General features: G+C 55.9%; 6 protein-coding genes across 6 annotated transcripts; 2 read left to right on the top strand and 4 right to left on the bottom strand.

Moving 5' to 3' along the window:
• Positions 1–491: 491 nt before the first annotated feature.
• CMQ_5765 (negative regulator of the pho system protein) lies at positions 492–2,298 on the bottom strand (the record flags this gene model as incomplete). Its single annotated transcript, XM_014313352.1, has 3 exons — positions 492–1,481; positions 1,533–1,853; positions 2,272–2,298. 3 exons carry the CDS (start codon positions 2,296–2,298, stop codon positions 492–494), a joined length of 1,338 nt encoding a protein of 445 aa, XP_014168827.1.
• A 201-nt stretch (positions 2,299–2,499) lies between these two features.
• On the bottom strand, positions 2,500–4,965 carry CMQ_5792 (uncharacterized protein; the record flags this gene model as incomplete). Its single annotated transcript, XM_014313379.1, has 1 exon — positions 2,500–4,965. One exon carries the CDS (start codon positions 4,963–4,965, stop codon positions 2,500–2,502), a length of 2,466 nt encoding a protein of 821 aa, XP_014168854.1.
• Positions 4,966–6,291: 1,326 nt separating this feature from the next.
• Positions 6,292–10,578, bottom strand: CMQ_5534 (uncharacterized protein; the record flags this gene model as incomplete). The annotated part of the gene is made up of 7 exons (XM_014313121.1): positions 6,292–6,602; positions 6,663–6,945; positions 7,026–7,107; positions 7,166–7,356; positions 7,419–7,881; positions 7,935–8,794; positions 8,848–10,578. The coding sequence occupies 7 exons, from the start codon at positions 10,576–10,578 to the stop codon at positions 6,292–6,294; spliced, it is 3,921 nt and encodes a 1,306-aa protein (XP_014168596.1).
• Positions 10,579–11,669: 1,091 nt separating this feature from the next.
• On the top strand, positions 11,670–12,528 carry CMQ_5770 (cleavage and polyadenylation specific factor 5; the record flags this gene model as incomplete). Its single annotated transcript, XM_014313357.1, has 2 exons — positions 11,670–12,207; positions 12,269–12,528. 2 exons carry the CDS (start codon positions 11,670–11,672, stop codon positions 12,526–12,528), a joined length of 798 nt encoding a protein of 265 aa, XP_014168832.1.
• Positions 12,529–12,753: 225 nt separating this feature from the next.
• On the bottom strand, positions 12,754–13,325 carry CMQ_5709 (upf0047 domain containing protein; the record flags this gene model as incomplete). The annotated part of the gene is made up of 3 exons (XM_014313296.1): positions 12,754–12,849; positions 12,920–12,982; positions 13,044–13,325. 3 exons carry the CDS (start codon positions 13,323–13,325, stop codon positions 12,754–12,756), a joined length of 441 nt encoding a protein of 146 aa, XP_014168771.1.
• Positions 13,326–14,612: 1,287 nt separating this feature from the next.
• On the top strand, positions 14,613–20,030 carry CMQ_5654 (ABC metal ion transporter; the record flags this gene model as incomplete). Its single annotated transcript, XM_014313241.1, has 6 exons — positions 14,613–14,948; positions 15,016–17,605; positions 17,672–17,919; positions 17,977–19,066; positions 19,148–19,216; positions 19,708–20,030. The coding sequence occupies 6 exons, from the start codon at positions 14,613–14,615 to the stop codon at positions 20,028–20,030; spliced, it is 4,656 nt and encodes a 1,551-aa protein (XP_014168716.1).
• Positions 20,031–20,480: the final 450 nt, after the last annotated feature.

Raw genomic sequence — 20,480 nt, 5'->3', positions numbered from 1 at the left:
ATTATGCACCACATCCTCCACTCTTTTTTTGTTGTTTGGTATCATAGTTCACCATCATTCTGTCTCATCAAGTTCCCATAATAGCGCACTTCCAAACTAATCGTGCCCTTCCCACGGCCAAGCAGGGAAAAAATAGTATAAAATGCAATCGCAAAACCAGAAGTACCCAGCGCTGAAGCCAATGACCTCGAAACCCCATCATAACCAAAACAAACGGGGACAGAACCGAATCAGACAAGTAAAACGATCAAAAACACAGAACTAGCGCCGGAACAGGATGCAAAGCCTCGTCCATATACCTCCCACGCGTTCCTTTTATCATGCCAGCAGAAGGAGGAGTAACAGACTTGACGGACCCAAGGCAACTTGTAGCAAGACATCCGCTTGTACGATACGTTGAAGAAGGCCCACTACGTAGCAGGAGTAGATGCCGCCCGTTAACCGGGTGGCGAGCACTGACTTGTAAGAGCGGGCCAGGTGGTGTAAGTCCTCTAGTAGCCATCGTACGAGGTCTGGATGGGTGCGTGCGGTTGCTGCTGGTATCCACCCCGGGCAGCCTGGTTCTGCAAGGCAGCGGCCTGCTGCTGCTGCTGCTTGGCAACGGACTGTGCCTGCTGCTGTTGGGTGCCCACGGCAACGGCGGGGGCATGGTGCTGCTGGACAAGGAGGTCGTGGAACCAGGCATGCTTTAGGGCGTCGTGAGCACTGGTGCGGAGCTCGGGACGCAGCTGCAGCATACGTTGCAACAAATCGATGCCAGAAGGGTCGATCTGGGGCAGGATGTGGTGCAAGTCCTGTGGGGCGTAACGCTGGAAAGTCGGCTTGTACTCGGGGAACTGGCTGATGCCGGGCCAGGTGTGTTCGGTGGGCGTGCCCATGATGCGGAAGATGCGCACGATCTGATCCTCGTTGGTGGTGCCCGGGAAGAGAGGACGACCGGTGAACATTTCGGCCATGATGCAGCCAGCAGACCAGATGTCGATGCTGGTGTTGTAGGTACGGCTGCCGAGTAGGACGTCGGGGGCGCGGTACCAGAGCGTGACTACCTCGTTGGAAAATGTGTTGACAGGGATGCCAAAGGCGCGGGCCAGGCCAAAGTCGCCCAGCTTGAGCTGGCCCTTGCTGTTGGTCAACAGGTTCTGCGGCTTGAGGTCGCGGTGCAGCACCCGGTTCTGGTGGCAGAAGTCGACACCTTTGAGCAGCTGATACATGAACGACTTGATGAGCATCGGCTTGAGCGCGCCGCGGTCGCCGTGCGTGTCCATGTACTTTTTGAGGTCGCAGTCCATGTGCTCAAACACGAGCATTAGCTTGTTCTCCGTGTGGATGACGTCGTGCAGCGCGACGATGTTTTCGTGTTTGAGCTCCTTCATGAGCGAGATCTCACGGATTGCCGTCGAGGGGGTACCCTCTTCTGAGTCCAGGTGAATCTCCTTGAGTGCTACGAGCTCGCCGGTATGCCTATTTCTACCTTTGAAGACCTGGCCCGGTTAGTGCATTGTCTGTCCATATCGGCGGAGAAACAGGCTTACTGTAGCATAAGTGCCCTCGCCCAGCTTCTCCAGCTGCTGGAACGAGTTGAGATGCCGCTTGCCGTCCATCTTGGACTCTTCTGCCTCAAACTCGCGGCGGCCGGTGGCAAAGGGGAATACACGATAGTGAGGGACAGGCGGAGGCTGGGGCGGGAGCGAGTACGATCGTAAGGGCAGAGTTGCAGGGGTCGGTGTTGTATACGCGCCTGCTACCGTCGCTGCTGGGATGTTGGTGAGGCTGATTGTTCGTCGATCGCCCGAAAAAAGTACGGCACCAGGCGTGCTTGTTCTAGCCAAGACCTTGCTGATGTCGTCGACAACCTGAGGTTGTCGAGATGGAGAAGCCAGCGTAGAGGAGCACAGAGAGAGGCAATGTGACGGAAAATCGGCGGAATAGCGACAAGCAGAAGGGGAAAGAAAGAAAAAAGAAAAAGAGGGAGACAAAAATATGCGCCGATGTGCTGTTGCGGCTGTTGTACGGAGGATAGGCGGGATGGCCAGTCGGAAGAAATAAAACGGATAAGGGATGGCGGCGGTTATTGGGGGATGCCCAAAAGGCGGCAGGAAACGAAAGGAGGGGGCGAGGAAGAGGGGCTACTGCCCAGGGTACGGAGTACATATTTGCGAGTGGCGTGGGTGGGTCCAGAGGCAAGAAACAACCCCCACCACGGAACAAGCCACTAAAGCAATAGGCAGCAACGGATTGGAAGCCATAGTTGTATATAATTCCTACAAGTACATGTTGTCTATAGCTATTGCCGGCCATTGTGGCGGAGGTTTACAAGTTGTATATAGTGGTACAGAAGCCGGGAAAAGATGCTAAGCCGGAAACTAAGAAGCCTTTGGGAAGGCAAATAAAGGAATGTAGAGCATCAGAGCATCCCAAGAGAAAATGACAAAAAAAGTACAGTCCTAATTGTGTAGTTCGCTGTAGATGAGATGAGGTCGCCAGACAGGTCGTCCGTTATCACCGCCGCCCCCGGAAAGAATCTTCCATGGCCATGCGCTCGGACAGGCTGCGCGGCGTGCCTGACAGGCCCATGCTGTTGCTGTTGAAAGGGTCGCGGGTCGCGAAGCTGCCAACGACATCGTCGACTCCGTCCACGCCCGTGCGGCCGTCCACGCCGCCGACAAAGGAGTTGAAGTCGCCTAACTGGGCGACTTCCTGCAGGATACGTGGGTCCTTGACCACATTGAACATGGAGATGGACCGGCCGCGATAGGAACCGACAGAGGCGGCAAATGTCGGCGATGTCGGCGTTGTGGGAGATGTCGGTGACGTCGGCATTGCTAGCATCGTGGATGGCGACATGGCCATCCCAGCGCGCCCAAATCTGGATGAGGCCGCGCCATGTGCTGAGCCCAGACTGAGGCTTATGTTTTGGCCATGCTTCTGGTTCTGGCTATAGCTCGTCCGGTTCTGGCTCGCTCGCGTCAGCGACTGGCTGACGTCTCGCGGCATCATTTGCCGGTGGTTTGCCACGACGGTAGGCAGGCCCTGTAGCAATTCGGCCTTTGTGCTGGCACCGTTCATTTGGTCCGCGTCATCCACACCACCTGCCTCTTCCTTCGTCTCTTCCATCGTCGCCGGCAGCTCGTCAGCCTTCTCGTCCAGTCCGCTCGCCTCCTCGTCCAGCTTGCCGCTCTCCTCATCCAGCCTGGCCTCTTCCTCATCTAGGCCACCTGCCTCGGCCAGAGCTGTCTCGGCGTCGTCCGCATCGCTGTCGTCATCGTTAATGTACGGCCTCACGCTTGAGACACGAGCCAGAGGGTAGCCCACTGCATCGTCGTTTCCACCGCCAATGTCGTGCTCGAACTCAAAAAAGTCGTCCTCTTCTGCCAGCTCGACTTCAATCTGTGGCGCCAGTTTCTTCGGTTGCAAAGTTGAATGTTCTTCACTCGTGGCAATAGCTGGATTTTGCACAGGGGGCGTGGTAGTAGCACTTTCATAAGCAGCGGTAGAAGCAGCAGTAATGGGGGCAACAACGGTCCCGTTCTCGGCTGGCGAAGGTTCCTCGACCGTCGGCTCTGGAGGAGACTTGCTCAGCACTACAGACGGACTCGAAAGCGGGGCCGCCGGTGAATTTGCCACGTCGGCAGCCTCCTTCAACCGTGTCTTCTCCCACGGTGATCGCATAGAGATAGATGAATCAGCGATGCTCCTATCGCTACCATCGCTACCGCGGTTGTGATTGTGGCTATTGTGGTCCTCTGCCTTTGTCGGTTGCGAGACAAAAGTGCTTGCGTCCAGCTTAACATCTGCGGGATCAGACTGTGGGTCGACAACTGTCCACGTCGAAGGGTCTTCAATGGGGACTTTGGAGAGCGCGCGCAGGCGGTCCGAAGAGGATATTCGACGAGTCAGCGGTATAGGCTCCAGCTCGTCATCGTCAAGGACGAGGCTGTGTCGGCGACGGTGGGATTCTAGGCCGCTGCCGTCGCTACTACTGCCTAGCGACAAGCGGTCACCTGCAGGCAGCTCTGTTTGTTGTTGTTGTCGCTGCTGCTGCTGTGAGTCATTGCCAGCCGACAGAAACACGTGATCATGTTCGCCTCCAGCCGGCGAACGTGTTGACGCATGCAGGCCCACAAAGGCAGTCGCGATACCTGGGTCTTTAGGCTGAAGAGAGCTTGACTCTTTGGTGTTGTTTCTGCCGGTATTGTCGCTGTGACGGGACAGGTCGATCTCTTCGAAAGCACCGCCGTTGCCGAAGCCGCTGGTATGATAGTTCGGCAGCAACCATGAAAAGTCCTGCACGTGGTCGATCTGAGGAGGCGACGTGGGCAACACTTCGCGGCCGTCGAAGGCAAAGCGCACACGTCGCGATTCTGCCGGGCTGCGCGACGATAGGCTCCGAGATGGCCGGCGCAGTGCGCCTTTGAGCCGTGGTTGCTCCTCTGGCTCCGTCTCTTTTGCCGGTAGGGGTGGGAATGACAAAGATGGTGTGGCGGCTGCGGCTGTATCTGTTCTGGCAGTGGCGGCCACGGGATCTGAGAGCGAGCGCGCCGGCCGGTTGTGGGTGGAGCCGTCGAGAAGGGGGAGAAAAGGGGGCGTGAAGACACCACGGAAGTCGTCGTTGCGACTGCGCGGTGGTGAAGGATCCGGCAGCACTGGCGGAGGGGTGGCAGACAGAAGGACCACGTCGGCGGTCTCGCCGTCACGCAGAAAACCCGGGTACAGGGCGGCATAGTGGGCATGGCCGGTGCTGCTGCTGTCGATGCTGTTGTCGCTGACCTCTCTGGCCTCTTTGGCCCCGCTGTTGATCGTCTCGGCCACATCAGCAGCCACGTCGGCGGCCACGGCATTCAACAGGTTAGCAGCATAGCGGCGGAACTCGTCGGCCTGGTTGCGGCGGTATGCGACTACCTTGGCGTCCAGATCAGTCAGCCTCGTCCGCAGGGCTGACACCAGCCGGACTCTCTCGTCATCCATGGCGAAGAGGGAAAGGGAAAGCCGCGGTCGAGATGGGCTTCATTGAGGTCGGGAGAGAAGGAAATGCGGAAACAATGCAAACAGCGTGGCCACTATCGCCTATGTAGCAGGGGGGCTGACTCTTGCGAGGATCCTTTTAGGCTCTCTCCAGGCGGCCGTGCAGAGGCTCTGCTGCGCCAGGATTGGTCCACAGGCGGATCAGGTCAGCGCCAGCCTGGCAGCCGGGATCAGCTGTTCTCTGTCGTATAATGCGTGGGCAACGCGTAAAATCCAGGTCGGTGAGAGAGACCGGAGAGGGTATAGAGGTTAGAGAGGGGATGGAGAAGAGAGAAATGGGACGGTCAAGAGGCGACAGCAGGACGAATCTCTAGTCGGCATGAATTGGTCATATGACACCAACTAAGAGCCCTCCAGGAAAAGAAAAGAAAAAATTGCATTAGCAAGGGCAGCAAAGGGGAAAAAGGGAAGCAGCGATCTAGCCCTCGGACTTACGCTCCATGGGGGACAGGTGGGCCGCAGCTGTCAGCCAAACGCGCGGGCTGCAGGGCAGGTGGGGAGCAGCCGTGACTAATCCAGCGGCGATCGGCTCTCGTCCTTGATCCGGACTGCTGTAACAGGGAACAGTAGATAGATAGCAGTGACACGCACATGACCACATGCTGCGATACGAAGGCGATGCCATGTTTTATTACACATTAGTTGCGGAGTATTCAATATAGCGACTTCATGCGAATATAATGCAGCCTGCCTTACTCCCCGTATGCATCGTGAAATTTTGCCATACAACAGACGTGTACGGAGTACGGAGTACGTCCTTCTACTCGTAGTTTCGTATGACGGACACGGTGCTACGCCCCGCGAGACGAGGCTGACGCTAGCAACCCCAGTCATTAGCTTCGGCTTTTTGCGTGCCGCGTAAACTGACTGACGCCCATAAGCCACGCAGCCACCTTCAAGTGAACGTCGAAGAAATGGTGACGGCTGTGTCCGACTGTCCTGGAAGGAGCCCTCTCCAGGTGGGTGACTGCCCGAATGGCTCTAGAGATGTTAGCCTCAGAGAAAGATCAAATCGTATGGGTAGGAAACACTACGGAATAGTAAGAAAGATGGAATGAAAAGTCGCAGTAGCTATATTTAGATAGCTGACGCTCGTAAACGGGCACTCATCTGCGTGCACTTTCCCGAGAAGTGTGCGTCCAGTCTCGTCATACGCCCTCTTCTCTGCTTTATCCCGAATTGTGCTTCTTCCCTCCTTCCTTCCCGTCTTCTTTGCCCCTTTCGCCTTGCACTTCAACCCCCCTTCTGTTATTCTGGTCCCGTCTTATCTTAGGTTCCTTCGGCGGCGTTGAGCACGTCAGACGCGAAGGCCGTGTCGGCTTGTTGGAGCAGCTGCTGCACAAAGTCCCTGGCGCTGCGCGTGGTCTCGGGTGCCTCGACGCCGACAATCATGTTTCTGCAGTCTTGGTACAGGCTTGCCAGGGAGTCGTAGTGACCGACGAGCAACTCCTTGAGGACGCCGTCTGAGAAGACTGCCAGACGATCGCGGGCTGCCGACTCGATGCTTGCGTACATGGGATTGCGGCAAGCCTGAACATGGTCGGCCATAGCTGTTCGCATGCGGGCCATACAGCCAGCGCCTGTCGCGTGAGTTGACGAAGAAGAAGCCGGCGGGGTGAGAAGATAGAGTGCAAACATACCAGATTCTTGGGCACATGTCATGTACGCCGGCGCCATGGCGCTGTGGACACACTCAAGCGGAAGGCGGTTGGCATCGCGGCGAAAGGTATCGATGTGGTGGCGGGCAAGCTCGAGAGCCTCGCGGAAAAGGTGCTTTAAGCCGCGGATCTCGTGTTCCAAAAGCATGCCAAGGCCAGTGTTCTGGGCACACAGGCTCAGGATCGGGCGATCACGCATCCTTCTGTGGAAGTGCTCAATGAGCTGTTCGGCAACAGCCTGACACTCGGACAAAGCAGCAGGAATCTGGGTGCTGAAAGCAACGTCCCAAGCGGGCGCGATGGTGTCCAGAAGAGAGCAAAGCAGTTCTTTGGAAGTTAGCATACTCTAGAGTAGATATTGCTGGAAGAGAGTGTATGCTCGCCCTCATTAAAGTTGCGCCGGATCTTGGAGCTTGTTGGAAATCCCCTGGAAAGAGTCAGCAAGATTTCCGTGGAAAGACCAATGGGAGGGAGCAGGACGGTACCCATTGCGGCATATCGACCGGTAAGTGTTAAACAGGAGCCCGCCGGCTTTCCGTGGCGCCGCCCACGAGGTCGCGATATCCGGTGCCGCATCGACACATTTGGCCAGAACCTGGGTCTGCTTCATGAGTACCTCCGTCTCCATGACCCTTCGGAGACTGGCAATGAACTTGTCGGCCGTGCTAGTCAGGTTCTGTGGGACTGCATCAGCAGGAGGGTCTCCAGGGGGGGCGACTGCGTTCTTGCGTATCTTACATGCTTCAGCTCGTCGTATGCCTGTTCCAGATGACGCATCTCGTAGCCCCGGCGCTCCTGGTCCAGATGGATCTGCAGCCCGAAGCCGCCGGCGCTGCTACTCACCCACACAGTCAGCGATGTCAGCAGTTGGGCAAAGTCGGTGAGCACTTTGCGATCACGCCTTGCGAGACATTCTGTGCCGAGACGTCGGGCATGCTGCTGGAGCTGTGGGATTTCTGTCTCGCCAGCGTGTCGGTAGCCCAGGGGAAAGGTAGAGCCGGCCAGCCGGTCGACAAGGCCGCCGAGTTCGTCGCTGGTGCCGTTGCCACTGCTACTGCCGTTCTCATCTGAGCCCGCCCGCCCGCGGAATTGCTGGTAGGCACGGCTGCTGACACAGAACACAGGCAGCGATTTGGCTAGGTCATCATACTTGCGAGCATCGGCTGACTCTCTTGTGACCAGAGCGCTCTCGTCGTCGATACTGAGCCACGTTAGCGTGCCGAAGGACAGAAGGAAGAAGAAAAGGAGACGCACTATTTCTGGCCTTGGGCAAAGTCCGTCTTGATGTGTGCTCGCGAATAGGCATTGCGCAGCTGCATGCACATGGCCACACGCTCGTTCACGAGCTCGTTGCGCTTTTGCTCGGTGGCTTGGCAGTCTTCCTGTGCACGACTCATGTCCAGATACGCCGACGAAAGCAGTTCCATGGCGTCCTCTCGTGCCTGCATCAGCCGTTGCAACTCCAGCTCCATCTCAGCCTCCATATCCTCCACATCAGAGCCGTTTGTGCTGAGGTCAGCATCTGGGAAAGCTTCTTTGTAGGCTGCAGCAACGTCCCTGAGGGCTGCTTCGTCGGATGTACATGGCTCCTTGATTGCAGCTGGCTCGTCGTCCTCGGTAATATCCGTAGCCTCACCTGTCAACCTCGCTCGCTTCAAGCTGCCACGACCGTCTGCTTCTGCTGCTCTCTTCTGCCCGTCTAAAACATCCCGTCCGGCAGCATCCAAGGTGTTCAGCCGTGTCATGACGTCGTCCAGCTGTCTGGACGCCTGGTTCTGCTGCTGCTTGACCACGCTGAGGTGTTGCATCTGCCGTGCCAACTGCTGCTCTATTGACGCCAAGCTGGCAGAGATGCGACGCACGTCACCGGAAACATCAAGCGACTCGGCTACCTCTCTCACAGATATGTCGTCCGTCTTCGAGCAGATAAAGCTCAGGCTGCTATAGGTTCCGTCCAAAACTAGCTGTCGCCGGAACGAGCGGCCCAGCAGCTCACGCGCCTCGCGGTCGTCGACTGCGCGCGTGATGGGACTCACGATCCAGATGGCTGCGCACCGCGAGATGTAACGTTCGGCTATTGTGTCTCTGGCCGCATTGGCATCACCAAATCCGGGCTGTGTCGCAGATTAATCTCATGGCATTTCCGTAGAGAGAGGGGACAACATACCAGATCAACCAGCACCACCCCGGTAGATAACGCATCTGATTTGAGAAACACCCGGACTACTTTGATCAATGGCCATAGGGCCATGTCTGCCTGCTTTTGTGCGTCTGCAGTCCCCGTAAGCGGTGACCAGCCTCCACTGCCGCTGCTGTCGAGATACGCCTGCAGCTGTGTATAAAACGTCTGCGGGTTGGCGGCTGCCACCGACCGCACCTTGCCGAGGAGGCTGCTGACCTGCGGATCATCGATGAGTGTCTGGAGGCTACAGCTGCCCAGCAAGGCGGATCGGCTGGTAGCCCGGTTGGGGAACACGGCACGCAACTTGGCAAGTGCGACGCTGGCCTCAGGCGAATCCCCAGCCGTGTCTCGAGTGTCGTGAATGTCCCAGGACTCGGTCACATCATCAAAAAGCCGTGTCAGCTCCCGGTGCCAGTCCTCTGGCTGCACAAACTCGATCTCCGCTCGGTATCGCTCAGCCTCGCGGTCGGATGAATTCCACGAAATCTCCGTTACTACGGCCGTGCACGCCCGCAAGCCGTTAGTCGGCAGCACGCGATCCTCGTCCAGCACAGCATTGATGACAGAACTCTTGCCAGACCCCGTGCGGCCGACAATGCCAATCAGCACCGGAGTGGGCTTTGCGTGGTTCTGTAGTTGGGCTATGCGCTGCGTCCATCCGGGCCCCTCAATACGCTCCTCGATGTCTCTGAGAGGACTGGCGAGGTGGCGAAGCAGGGAGCGGGCTATTCTTACCGCTTCAACCATGAGAGGCTGTGAGCCTGAGGCAATGACGGCCTGGAGATTGGTCCAAGAAAACACCGGAGGATCGGGTGCGGCCGCAGCGGTTGCGTGGAGCATGATTGGAAGAGAAGGCCCGGGTGTGATCTGACGGGGAGACCTTACTTCTAGGCCTTTATGTGTAGTTTCGTGAATGGGATCTGAGGCATCATCAATATCGATCGTCGCTTGGTCCGGTGCGGTGGTCGGCAGGGAAGCTCCTCCCAGTCTTGGCCCATGGCCGCCAGACGGCATTGGGAAATGCAACTCGGAAATGTTGTGCTGAGCCAACATGGAATTAGAAGCTATATTTTGTTCATCCGGCCGCTGCTCGTTTAGCAAGGCCAGCAAGGCCAAATCATTGACGTCCCCCAGCTGGGGCTCAGGACCTGGAGAGGAGAAGAGAGAATCAAGGTCTGCGTCTCGGGTCACGATCTGGCTGTCAATTATCGGCTCATACTGGTCCACAAAGAGCCCAGGCTCATTGTCTTCGGCACCAACAGTCTCTTCATCGTACATTGGTGCAGTTTGAACCAAACTGAAGACAGCAGTCTCTGTTTGTGGCTGCAGCGAGGAAATCTCCCCATACAGCGTTTCGTACAACGATGCGACTTCTCGACTTTGTTCTGTTGCCACTTCGGCATGTGGGGCTTCATTGTCATCGTCATCCTCATGTTTCGCCTCGGGCTGTGGGATGTTTTCAATTTCAATAGCAGCAGCACTGCTTCTGTTATTGGCGTCGGTGCCATCTTCGTCGTCAGAGATACAAACGGGCGAAATATCAAAGGCGTCTACATCCCACCACTGCTCGGATGGCTCCGTCTTGATCTGCGGACTCCCACTCCGTTGGTTCAAAACAGCATTTCCGCTTCTCCCATGAAGCTCACCAACACCATCATCGTCAATATATATGACCAGCGGCGAATTACTTGCACCATTGCTCCTTCTAGAAGCCATATTTTGTAGAAGGCAGGGTGCGAGGTTGATTCGAAGTCAGGATACCGTGAAGCATTTGTGACCGCTATATCACGCACTCATAAACTGGTATATTGCCGCGTTGTTTAATGGTGACAACTAGAAATATGTGCTGTGAATATGGATAGCTATTGAAAAGGGAAAATAAAATTAACGTAAGTTTCTGCCCACCTGAACAGCTCTAATAATAACAAAGAGCAGGACGTTTTATGGCATGAAAAATCGTGTCAGCATATAAATCCGAGAGATGAAAATACTCTGGACAGTCTCTGGAAGAATATACGCAGTAATGCTTCAAAGAAGACAGAGCAAGGTGAACGTGGGCTAGAGATTTGTTACTTGGTCATGGCTGAGTTACAGACTTGCTTTAAGCGAGTACAAACGTGATAATCAGGTAGTATGAAGACTACTTTAGCTAGTCACCAATTGGCATTCGCTTCCTGAAGATCGAGTGAGAAGGAGCGACGTCGAAGCAAAAGAGCATAGAAGACAGCCATGTCAGATGTCTTTCGCTTGAAAAGACATTTAATGTCAATGCAAGCATCAATGCAAGCCGAGAAATAGTACACATTCTAAAGGCATCCTCAAAGAGACGGGATGAAAGCTTCGGGAAAAGCGTATCCTTTTCATGACCGCAACCACAAATATGTACCCCAAGGCGAGCATGTCGACTGGCAGTTGTGTTGCGAGGTTAAGCATTGCGGCCGGTGATTAGTTATCACAAACGCCTCGCAGCTCTCACCGCCTTCTCTTCAGGACATCGTATTCTGCCGGAGCTTGTTTTGGACGGAGCCGCTGCAATGAGCAACTGGAGCTGTGTACGGACTACTACTTGTCGCCAGCTGTCGAACCATCACCGTGTGCCACATTCGCCCCGGGCAGAGTCGCGCGTGATATCAACCTGATACCTATCAGCGAACAGGCGACGCGATCAAACGAGCTCTCAGCCTAAAGGCGACTCTAGCAGGGAGAGAAGCATCGGCGCAGAAGACGGCCGAATTGACACAGCAACATCACATACGATACCCCCTTTCTCCGCTCTCCCACTTATTCACCTTAATACAAGTTCAAAAATGTCTACGATCACCGGAAACGCGCTGCAGTCGGGCCACCCGCCGATCGTGCCACTGCCGTTCAATGGCAACCAACCCGAGACAATCAAGCTGTACCCGTTGTCAAACTACACGTTTGGCGTCAAGGAGACGCAGCCGGAAGAGGACCCTTCGGTGGTGGCGCGACTGCGGCGGCTCGAGGAACACTACACAGTCCACGGTATGCGGCGCACGTGTGAAGGTATTCTGGTATGCCACGAGCACAACCACCCGCACATCCTGATGCTGCAGATCGCCAACGCCTTCTTCAAGCTGCCGGGCGACTACCTGCGACCTGAGGACGAGGAGGTGGAGGGCTTCAAGTCGCGGCTGGACGAACGCCTAGCGCCTGTGGGCCGGCTCGGTGAGGGCGAGGAGGCCGGCGACTGGCAGGTCGGCGAGTGTCTGGCCCAATGGTGGCGACCGAACTTTGAAACATTCATGTATCCGTTTATCCCGGCACACGTCACGCGGCCAAAGGAGTGCAAGAAGTTATATTTTATTCAGCTGCCCAAGTCAAGTAAGTTGGGGTGAAGGACGGAGGGACAAGACCTATATTACGACTGCTAACAAACTCCAAGAAGTGCTAAGCGTCCCCAAAAACATGAAGCTGCTGGCCGTGCCGCTGTTTGAGCTCTACGACAACACAGCCCGATATGGCCCCCAGCTGTCGGCCATCCCCCATTTGCTGAGCCGGTACAACTTTGAGTTCTATGACGAGGATGACAACGTAGTGGCTGCGACGCCAGGGTCAGGGGCGTCGCTGGGTGGCGAGGAGCTGCAGGCCAAGGTACTGGCGGGTGAGGACACCGACATGAACACGGAGAATGGTACACACTGAAGGCGCGAGATAAGCTGTTGAATTTGACAAGCATCGGGGCGAGGGGAAGTCGAGTTCCATCCGTTCTTCAATCAACAGGAGACGGACAAAAATCTTTATTGTGCTTTTTGTCTGGCAGCGACATAATATTATTTTTTGGTATGAACCGCCTTGCCTTTTTTGCCGCTCTGCTTGACATCGTGCGATCCCAGTTGTTAGGCAAAGAGTAAAGGAACCAGATAGCGCTCATGCCTTTTCGCCTTGGATGGTGGCCACGATGTTGCGCGTGTGCTTGTAGGCGCGGAACTCCAGGTACCAGATGCCTTGCCAGGTCCCGGTGGCCTTGAGTATGGGCGCAGCACAGATCAGCCAGGGAAAGGGACAAAAGGAAGTAATTGGGGGGTGTACGTACCAATTTGCCATCGCGGATAGGAATCGTCACACTTGCGCCAATGAGGGCGCTCTTGATATGTGCCTGGGCGGTGGTAACACGGTCAGCTTATAAAGTTGCTTCGGCAGCAGAATTTAGCACCCACGGGCATGTCGTCCGGCCCCTCGTCATCGTGGCGGTACAGCGCCTCACCCTTGGGGCCCTCAGTCGGGGCGATGCGGTCGAGGGCGTCGCTCAGGTCGCTGCGCACATTTGGGTCATAATTCTCATTGAGGCTGAGCGCACAGCTTGTGTGTTGAATAAAGAGGTGCAGAAGGCCGACTTTATAGTCGCGGATGGCGGGCAGCTCGCGGAGGACAACGTCGGTGATGAGATAAGACCCACGGGAGCGCGACGGCAGCGAGAAGGATTTTTGGTACCAGGACATGGTGGCGGGAGACGTACAAAGTGCTGCGAGAAGAGCAAAGAGGAGCGCAGAGGTGACCACGGAGACGCAACCGGAAATTACAAGTCCACAGGGCCACGAAGTTGAACATTGCAGAGGTGGTGGATGACGTCGTTGAGGGGTTATTTTCCACTATATATTTTCCTAAACACCGAAATTGGGCGATGGGCATGATGCGATACAGTAAATATATTCACGCAAGTTTTTGTCTCTGGGAAGATTGGCAAACAGTCTTGTCTCTCTGACAGCTGGGAAAGAAGTATTCAATACGTTGATACAAGAGCTGCCAAGTCTTAAAAATATCTACGACTGAAATATGAGCCGTTGTAGAATGTTATAGCTTGGGCAAATCTGACTCCGCTGCGAAAACGTCTGGGACGAGAGTACAGAAATACAGACATCGGCATGACAAGTAGACATACAGCTCTAGGCTGTCGTTTCTGTCACTTTGCTGCTCTTATAAACAAAACTGTCCGAACACCTTCTCACCAGTCGAACATTTACGCGCACTGTAATTCTAGCATTAGCCTAATAGCGTCGTGCATCCTCCGACGCAAGCCCATGGCATCCCGTGCTGCTCTTGCGGTGTAGCCTGACGACTGCTCCTAGCAACGGAAGTCCGGCATCGCTGGTGCAGCCCCAAACGCGTCTCCAATCCATTCTGCCATGCTCCATCCACTGCCGCTCGTAGTTTCAGAGCAAACGTCGGTCAGTGGTGCTTACAAATCTGCACGCCCGGTTAAGGAAAAAGAGGAGGAAAAAAAAATCCGAAATCTGACACCTACCAAGCGCCTATCTTCATTAGAACTAGTGCGGCCTCGCACGTCGTTCCTACTTCCATCGTGCTAATTGGTGGCGACTGCAGCAAGGCAGAGAGGCTATACATACTCCGTAATCTCGCGCGTTTTCCGTGCTTCTTTCGTCTCCTTATCTTCTGCACGCTCCCCACGGCCTACCAATTGTTGTTCGCCCATGTCCATTTGTCCCGGCAATCGGACAGCTTTTTTCACCGTTCACTGCCAGCTTTGAAAAGCTGCTATTCCTGCTGTCTTACCTTGAACGAGCTACGGTCGAGATTCCATCCCTCCCGGAATAGTTGCCATCGAACAGTGAAGCAGGCACGCGGCTTCTCCCAGATCAGCAGCAACCGCGCAGGGCCGGCCTCCCATACCACACATACATCGGCATGCCTGCTCACTGGGTCTGAGATCAACTTCGTGAAACCACCCGATCCCGCCTGTCCTTACAGCCGAGCTGCGTTTGCCCATCATGGACGACGGCTTCGAAGGCCTCTTCCCGGCCTTCTCCGCCTCCTCCCAGAAGGTCATGGCGCAGACGGGTTCGTTCTCTGGGTACCGGCCACTGCACCCACTGGGCAGCGGCTACCTCAGTTCCGCCAGGTCGGAACAACCGTTTTGCAAGAATGACGAGGGATGGGGTCCTCTCAGTCCCTTTCGTTACGACTTTACGCCATGCTTCATCGACATCTGGGTGGCGTCCGTGTCTGCCTTTGGAGTACTGTTTGGTGCTGTCACGCTCTGGTGGCTTTTTGCGAAGAAGACGTCCAACAGCCTGCCCAAAAACTGGGCATTCTGGCTGAAGCAGGTGAGAGAGAAGAGTGAAGGCGACACAAAGACTGGTCACAAAGCTGGACCTTTGCTGACAACTGCAGACTCTTCTCCTTACCGTCATTAGCGACTTTGTGGCCCAACTGGTCTTCCAGATCACCAGCTACTCGTCCTTGTGGTTTGCTGACTTCCGCGTCTACACTACCATCCTCACCATCGTGTCGTTTGCCGTCATCTTCGCCATCCAATGGGCTGAACACACCCGTCTGCGCAACGCAAATGCCGTGGTCCTTTTTTACTGGCTATTTCTCATCATCGCCCTCTCCGTCAAGCTTCGCTCCCTGGTCTCCCAGCAAATCTATGTCGACCACCTGGCCTACTTCGTCACCTACGCCGTCGGCTTCGGTTTGGCTGCCGCTACCTTTTTCATCGAATGGCTGGCGCCGCGCCAGATATCTAGCGATTATGAGGTTCTTGTTGATGAGCGCGAGGAGTGCCCGGCCGAGCATGCTACCATCTTTTCCCTCCTCACCTTCTCCTGGATGACGCCACTCATGCGTTACGGCTACTCGACGTATTTGACGGAAGGCGACCTTTGGGGCCTCGTCAGTAGCGACCGTACTGCCGTGACTGGCGCCACCTTTGAAGCTGCCTGGGAGCGGGAACTCAAGACTCGACCTGATCGGCCGTCTCTCTGGACCACCCTCTTCCGGGCCTTCGGCGCTCCGTACGCCATGGCCGCCGTGTTCAAGGTTGGCAACGACCTGGCTGCCTTCTCGCAGCCGCAGCTGCTGCGCTACCTCATCGCCTTTGTCGACTCGTACAACCTGAGCACGGAGCCGCAGCCGGCTATCCAGGGTGCCGCCATCGCCCTGGGCATGTTTGGCGTTGCCGTCTTCCAGACGATAATGATCCACCAGTATTTCCAATTAACATTTGTCTCTGGCATGCGCATCAAAGGCGGTCTGACTTCGTCCATCTATCGCAAGGCCCTGAAGCTGTCCAATGAGGGCCGTGCCAGCAAGACCACCGGCGACATTGTCAACTATATGGCTGTCGATGTCCAGCGGTTGCAGGACCTGACCCAGTTTGCCCACCAGCTATGGTCAGCGCCCTTCCAGATGGTTATCTGCATGTTCTCGCTCTATCAGCTCGTTGGCTGGACCATGTTCGCAGGAGTCAGTGCCATGATCGTCATGGTGCCCGTGAATGGCTTTATCGCCCGCAGGATGAAGACGTTGCAGAAGCAGCAGATGAAGAACAAGGATGCCCGCAGTCGTCTGATCTCTGAGATCATCAACAACATGAAGAGCATCAAGCTGTACGCCTGGGGTGCTGCCTTTATGAACAAGCTCAACTACATCCGTAATGACATGGAGCTCAAAAATCTTCGGCGCATTGGCGCAAACCAGGCCTTTGCCAACTTCACCTGGACCACCACGCCCTTCCTCGTCTCGTGCATGACTTTTGCCGTCTTTGTCTTGACCCACGACGAACCGCTGACGACCGAGATCATCTTCCCCGCACTGGCACTGTTCAACTTACTTTCGTTTCCTCTGTCCGTGCTGCCGATGGTCATCACCTCCATTATTGAGGCCAGCGTTGCCGTCTCGCGTCTGACGAACTTCCTCATCGCCGAAGAGATTCAGTCCGACGCCGTTACCTCCAAGCCTTCCGTAGAGGCTGGCGAGGAGGCCGTCAGCATCCGTGACGGTAGCTTCTCCTGGGACCGCCATGAGAACAAGCCTGCCCTCAGCCACATCGACTTCTTCGCCCACAAGGGCGAGCTCACCTGCTTGGTCGGCCGCGTCGGTACCGGCAAGTCGTCGCTGCTTCAGGCAATTCTTGGTGACCTATGGAAGATTAAGGGCACCGTCGAAGTCGCCGGTTGCGTGGCATACGTGGCCCAGCAATCTTGGATCATGAACGCTACCGTCAAAGAGAACATTCTATTCGGCCATCGCTTCGACTCGCACTTCTACGAGCAGACCGTCCAGGCGTGCGCGCTCCTAGACGATTTTCTGCAGCTACCGGACGGCGATGAGACCGTGGTGGGCGAGCGGGGTATCTCCCTGAGCGGCGGCCAGAAGGCCCGCGTGACCCTTGCTCGTGCCGTCTACGCTCGTGCCGATGTGTACCTGCTCGATGACGTGCTATCTGCCGTGGACTCACACGTCGGCCGTCACCTTATAGACAACGTCCTCGGCCCTGAAGGCCTCCTCAGCTCCAAGACACGAATCCTGGCCACCAACTCCATTCCTGTCCTGACAGAGTGCAACTCGATATACATGCTGCGTGATGGCAAGATTGCCGAGAAGGGCACCTACGACCAGCTGATGGCCATGAAGGGTCTTGTGAGCGACTTGATCCGGACGTCTGGGCACGAGTCCGGGTCGGCATCTGCTGCCGAGTCGGGCAGCGAGACATCGACGGTCATTGACACAGAGACGACGCCGCTCATGGACGACGAAATAGAAGAGGCTCAGGAGGGCCTGGCTCCCCTAGAAAGCTTCAGGCCCGGGGCGTCGTCCAGGCCTCCCAAGAAACAGCGGGCCAACAGCACGGTCACGCTCCGTAGGGCCAGCGCGGCCAGCTTCCGCGGCCCTCGGGGCAAACTCGGGGACGAGGAGGCTACCGGCAACAGGACGAAGCAGAACAAGGAACATTCAGAGCAAGGAAAGGTGAAATGGCAAGGTAAGAGGGAGGGAACCATTTGTCTATCTAGTGTTTCTGTACTGACAATCATCTCTCCTAACACAGTGTACATTGAGTATGCCAAGGCAAACAATCTGGTAGCTGTGGCAGTCTACCTAGTGGCCCTCGTTGCCTCCCAAACGGCCAGCATGGGTGGCAGCGTATGGCTCAAGAAATGGGCTGAATACAATGCAGGCAACGGAGGCAACTTCCACGTCGGCAAGTACATTGGTGTCTACTTCGCGTTTGGCATAGGCGGCGCACTCCTGACGGCTGCACAAATGCTCATCCTGTGGATACTCTGCTCTATCGAGGTAAGAAGCGGCTTCTCCAGACACGATGGCCACGTATGCTGACTCATCTCTGCACAGGCATCACGCAAGCTGCACGAGAGAATGGCTACTGCGATTTTTCGATCGCCCATGTCCTTTTTCGACGTCACGCCGGCTGGACGGATCCTGAACCGGTTCTCGAGCGATATCTATCGTGTCGATGAGGTGCTTGCTCGGACGTTCAACATGCTGTTTGTTAACATTTCCAAGTCTGGCTTCACGCTGGCTATCATTTCGGTATCGACTCCTGCCTTCACAGCACTAGTCATCCCACTGAGCATCATGTACATCTGGATCCAGCGCTACTATTTGCACACGTCGCGGGAGCTCAAACGCCTCGACAGCGTCACCAAGAGCCCCATTTACGCTCACTTTCAGGAGTCTCTGGGCGGTACGTCGACGATCCGGGCCTACGGGCAGCAGAAGCGTTTCGAGATGGAGAACGAGTGGCGCATGGACGCAAACCTGCGCGCCTTCTTCCCGTCGATCAGCTCCAACCGGTGGCTGGCCGTGCGGCTCGAGTTTATCGGAGCAGCCGTGATTCTCGGAGCAGCTGGCTTGTCAGTCATCTCAGTGGCCAACCACAGCGGTCTCAGCGCGGGCATGGTTGGTCTGGCCATGTCCTACGCGCTGCAGATTGTTACGGCGCTGAACTGGATCGTGCGGCTGTCGGTCGAGGTGGAGACAAACATTGTGTCGGTCGAGCGCGTGCTAGAGTATGCGCAGCTGCCCAGCGAAGCGCCCGAGATCATCAAGCGTCACCGGCCGCCGGTCAGCTGGCCATCCAACGGCGAGGTTGAGTTTCGCGACTACAGCGCCCGGTACCGCGAGGGCCTCGACCTGGTGCTGAAGAACATTACCCTGGACATCAAGCCGCGTGAGAAGATCGGCGTGGTCGGACGCACCGGCGCCGGCAAGTCCTCGCTGACCCTGGCTCTGTTCCGCATCATCGAGCCAGACACAGGCCACATCCGCATCGACGACCTGAACACGTCGACCATCGGTCTGCTGGACCTCCGGCGTCGACTGGCCATCATCCCACAGGATGCCGCACTCTTCGAGGGCACCGTCCGCGACAACCTTGACCCAGCGCATGTGCACGACGACACGGACTTGTGGTCCGTTCTTGGTAAGTCATGCTATCCTGGCCATCCTCGGCATTTTCTCTCTACACTTGTCGCTGACTGTCTGCGTGTTTGCGTTTGTCTAGAACATGCCCGCTTGAAGGACCACGTGTCATCGATGGGAGGCGGTCTAGAATCCAGAATAAACGAAGGAGGTACGTGTTCGAGTTTTTTCTGTCCGTTAGCACGCCGGATGGTCGGAGCCCCCTTTCCCCTGTTTTCCCTTTCTTGTCGTCTGTTTCCTTTCGGCCTGCATGGCACATGACTCAACGTTTGTATGTCCTCGGGTCACCGTCTTTTCAGCTTATGTCTGGCTGCAGCCATGGGTTGAGCAGACAGAGCGGACAACACCGATGGCCTCTCACAGAGCAGAGCACAGGCAGGTGTAAAAAGCTCGAGGAGCGACCACCGTGCAACCATGTACAAGGGTTTCTCGGCCGCCCAAGTGGTGCAAATCGTCGTTTCTTTTTTCTTTTCTTAAAGTTACTGTTGTCTCGGCAGTCGCCATTGATTTCCTCTGTAGTCGAGATGGAGACCGTCGGATCCGCATCGCAGCCATGCGCCTCTCCGCTTAGCGTCTGACTGCCTTTGTTTTTACCTCTCTGCTTGCTACGTGTGCTAACGCATGCCCGTCACGCATTCTTAGGCTCCAATCTTTCCCAGGGTCAGCGCCAGCTGGTTTCGCTGGCGCGAGCGATGCTAACTCCGTCCAACATCCTGGTTCTCGATGAGGCCACGGCTGCCGTCGATGTGGAGACGGACCGGATGCTACAGACGACGTTGCGGTCCCCGATGTTTGCGAACCGCACAATCATCACAGTGGCCCATCGTATCAACACTATTTTGGACAGTGACCGAGTGGTGGTTCTGGACAAGGGCGAGGTGGCTGAGTTTGGGACGCCGCAGGAACTTATTGCTAAACGGGGACGCTTTTACGGGTTGGTGAAGCAAGCCGGCCTGACCGACTGAGCGAGTAGGGGAGCGGCCCAGGGGGGGGGGTAGGAGAGAGAGGGAGGCACAAGAGGTACTGGGAGATCCGAGCGGTGTGGTTGTACTCTTGTGGCATGTCAATGAAGATATCTAGAGTCGGTTGGAATGTATTTGGAGTATAAAAGCATCAGTGTGCTCCACAGGTCAGACAGTACAGACAAAAAGTCTGCAGAATGCTACACAGGGTGATATAGTCAACAATGCCCAGGCCGCCAAGTCCTTCAAATCCTCGTGCTGATAATAAAAAGACAGTGACCTCAGGAGGCACGTGTTGTTTATGTTAATGGAATATACGAGTACCCCTAGAGGCGGATATGGAGATAGAGATGGGATAGATGATAGCCTACAGCGTATGGAATATATACGAACAGGATGCAAGAATGTCACTATGCCGTCTGTTATTTCCCTCTTTGTAGTTTCTCCTCTCTC

The sequence above is a fragment of the Grosmannia clavigera genome, assembly GCF_000143105.1.
Source record: "Grosmannia clavigera kw1407 unplaced genomic scaffold GCSC_89, whole genome shotgun sequence".
Classification (NCBI taxonomy): Eukaryota; Fungi; Ascomycota; class Sordariomycetes; order Ophiostomatales; family Ophiostomataceae; genus Leptographium; species Leptographium clavigerum.
This window is presented reverse-complemented; position numbering and strand designations above follow the sequence as displayed.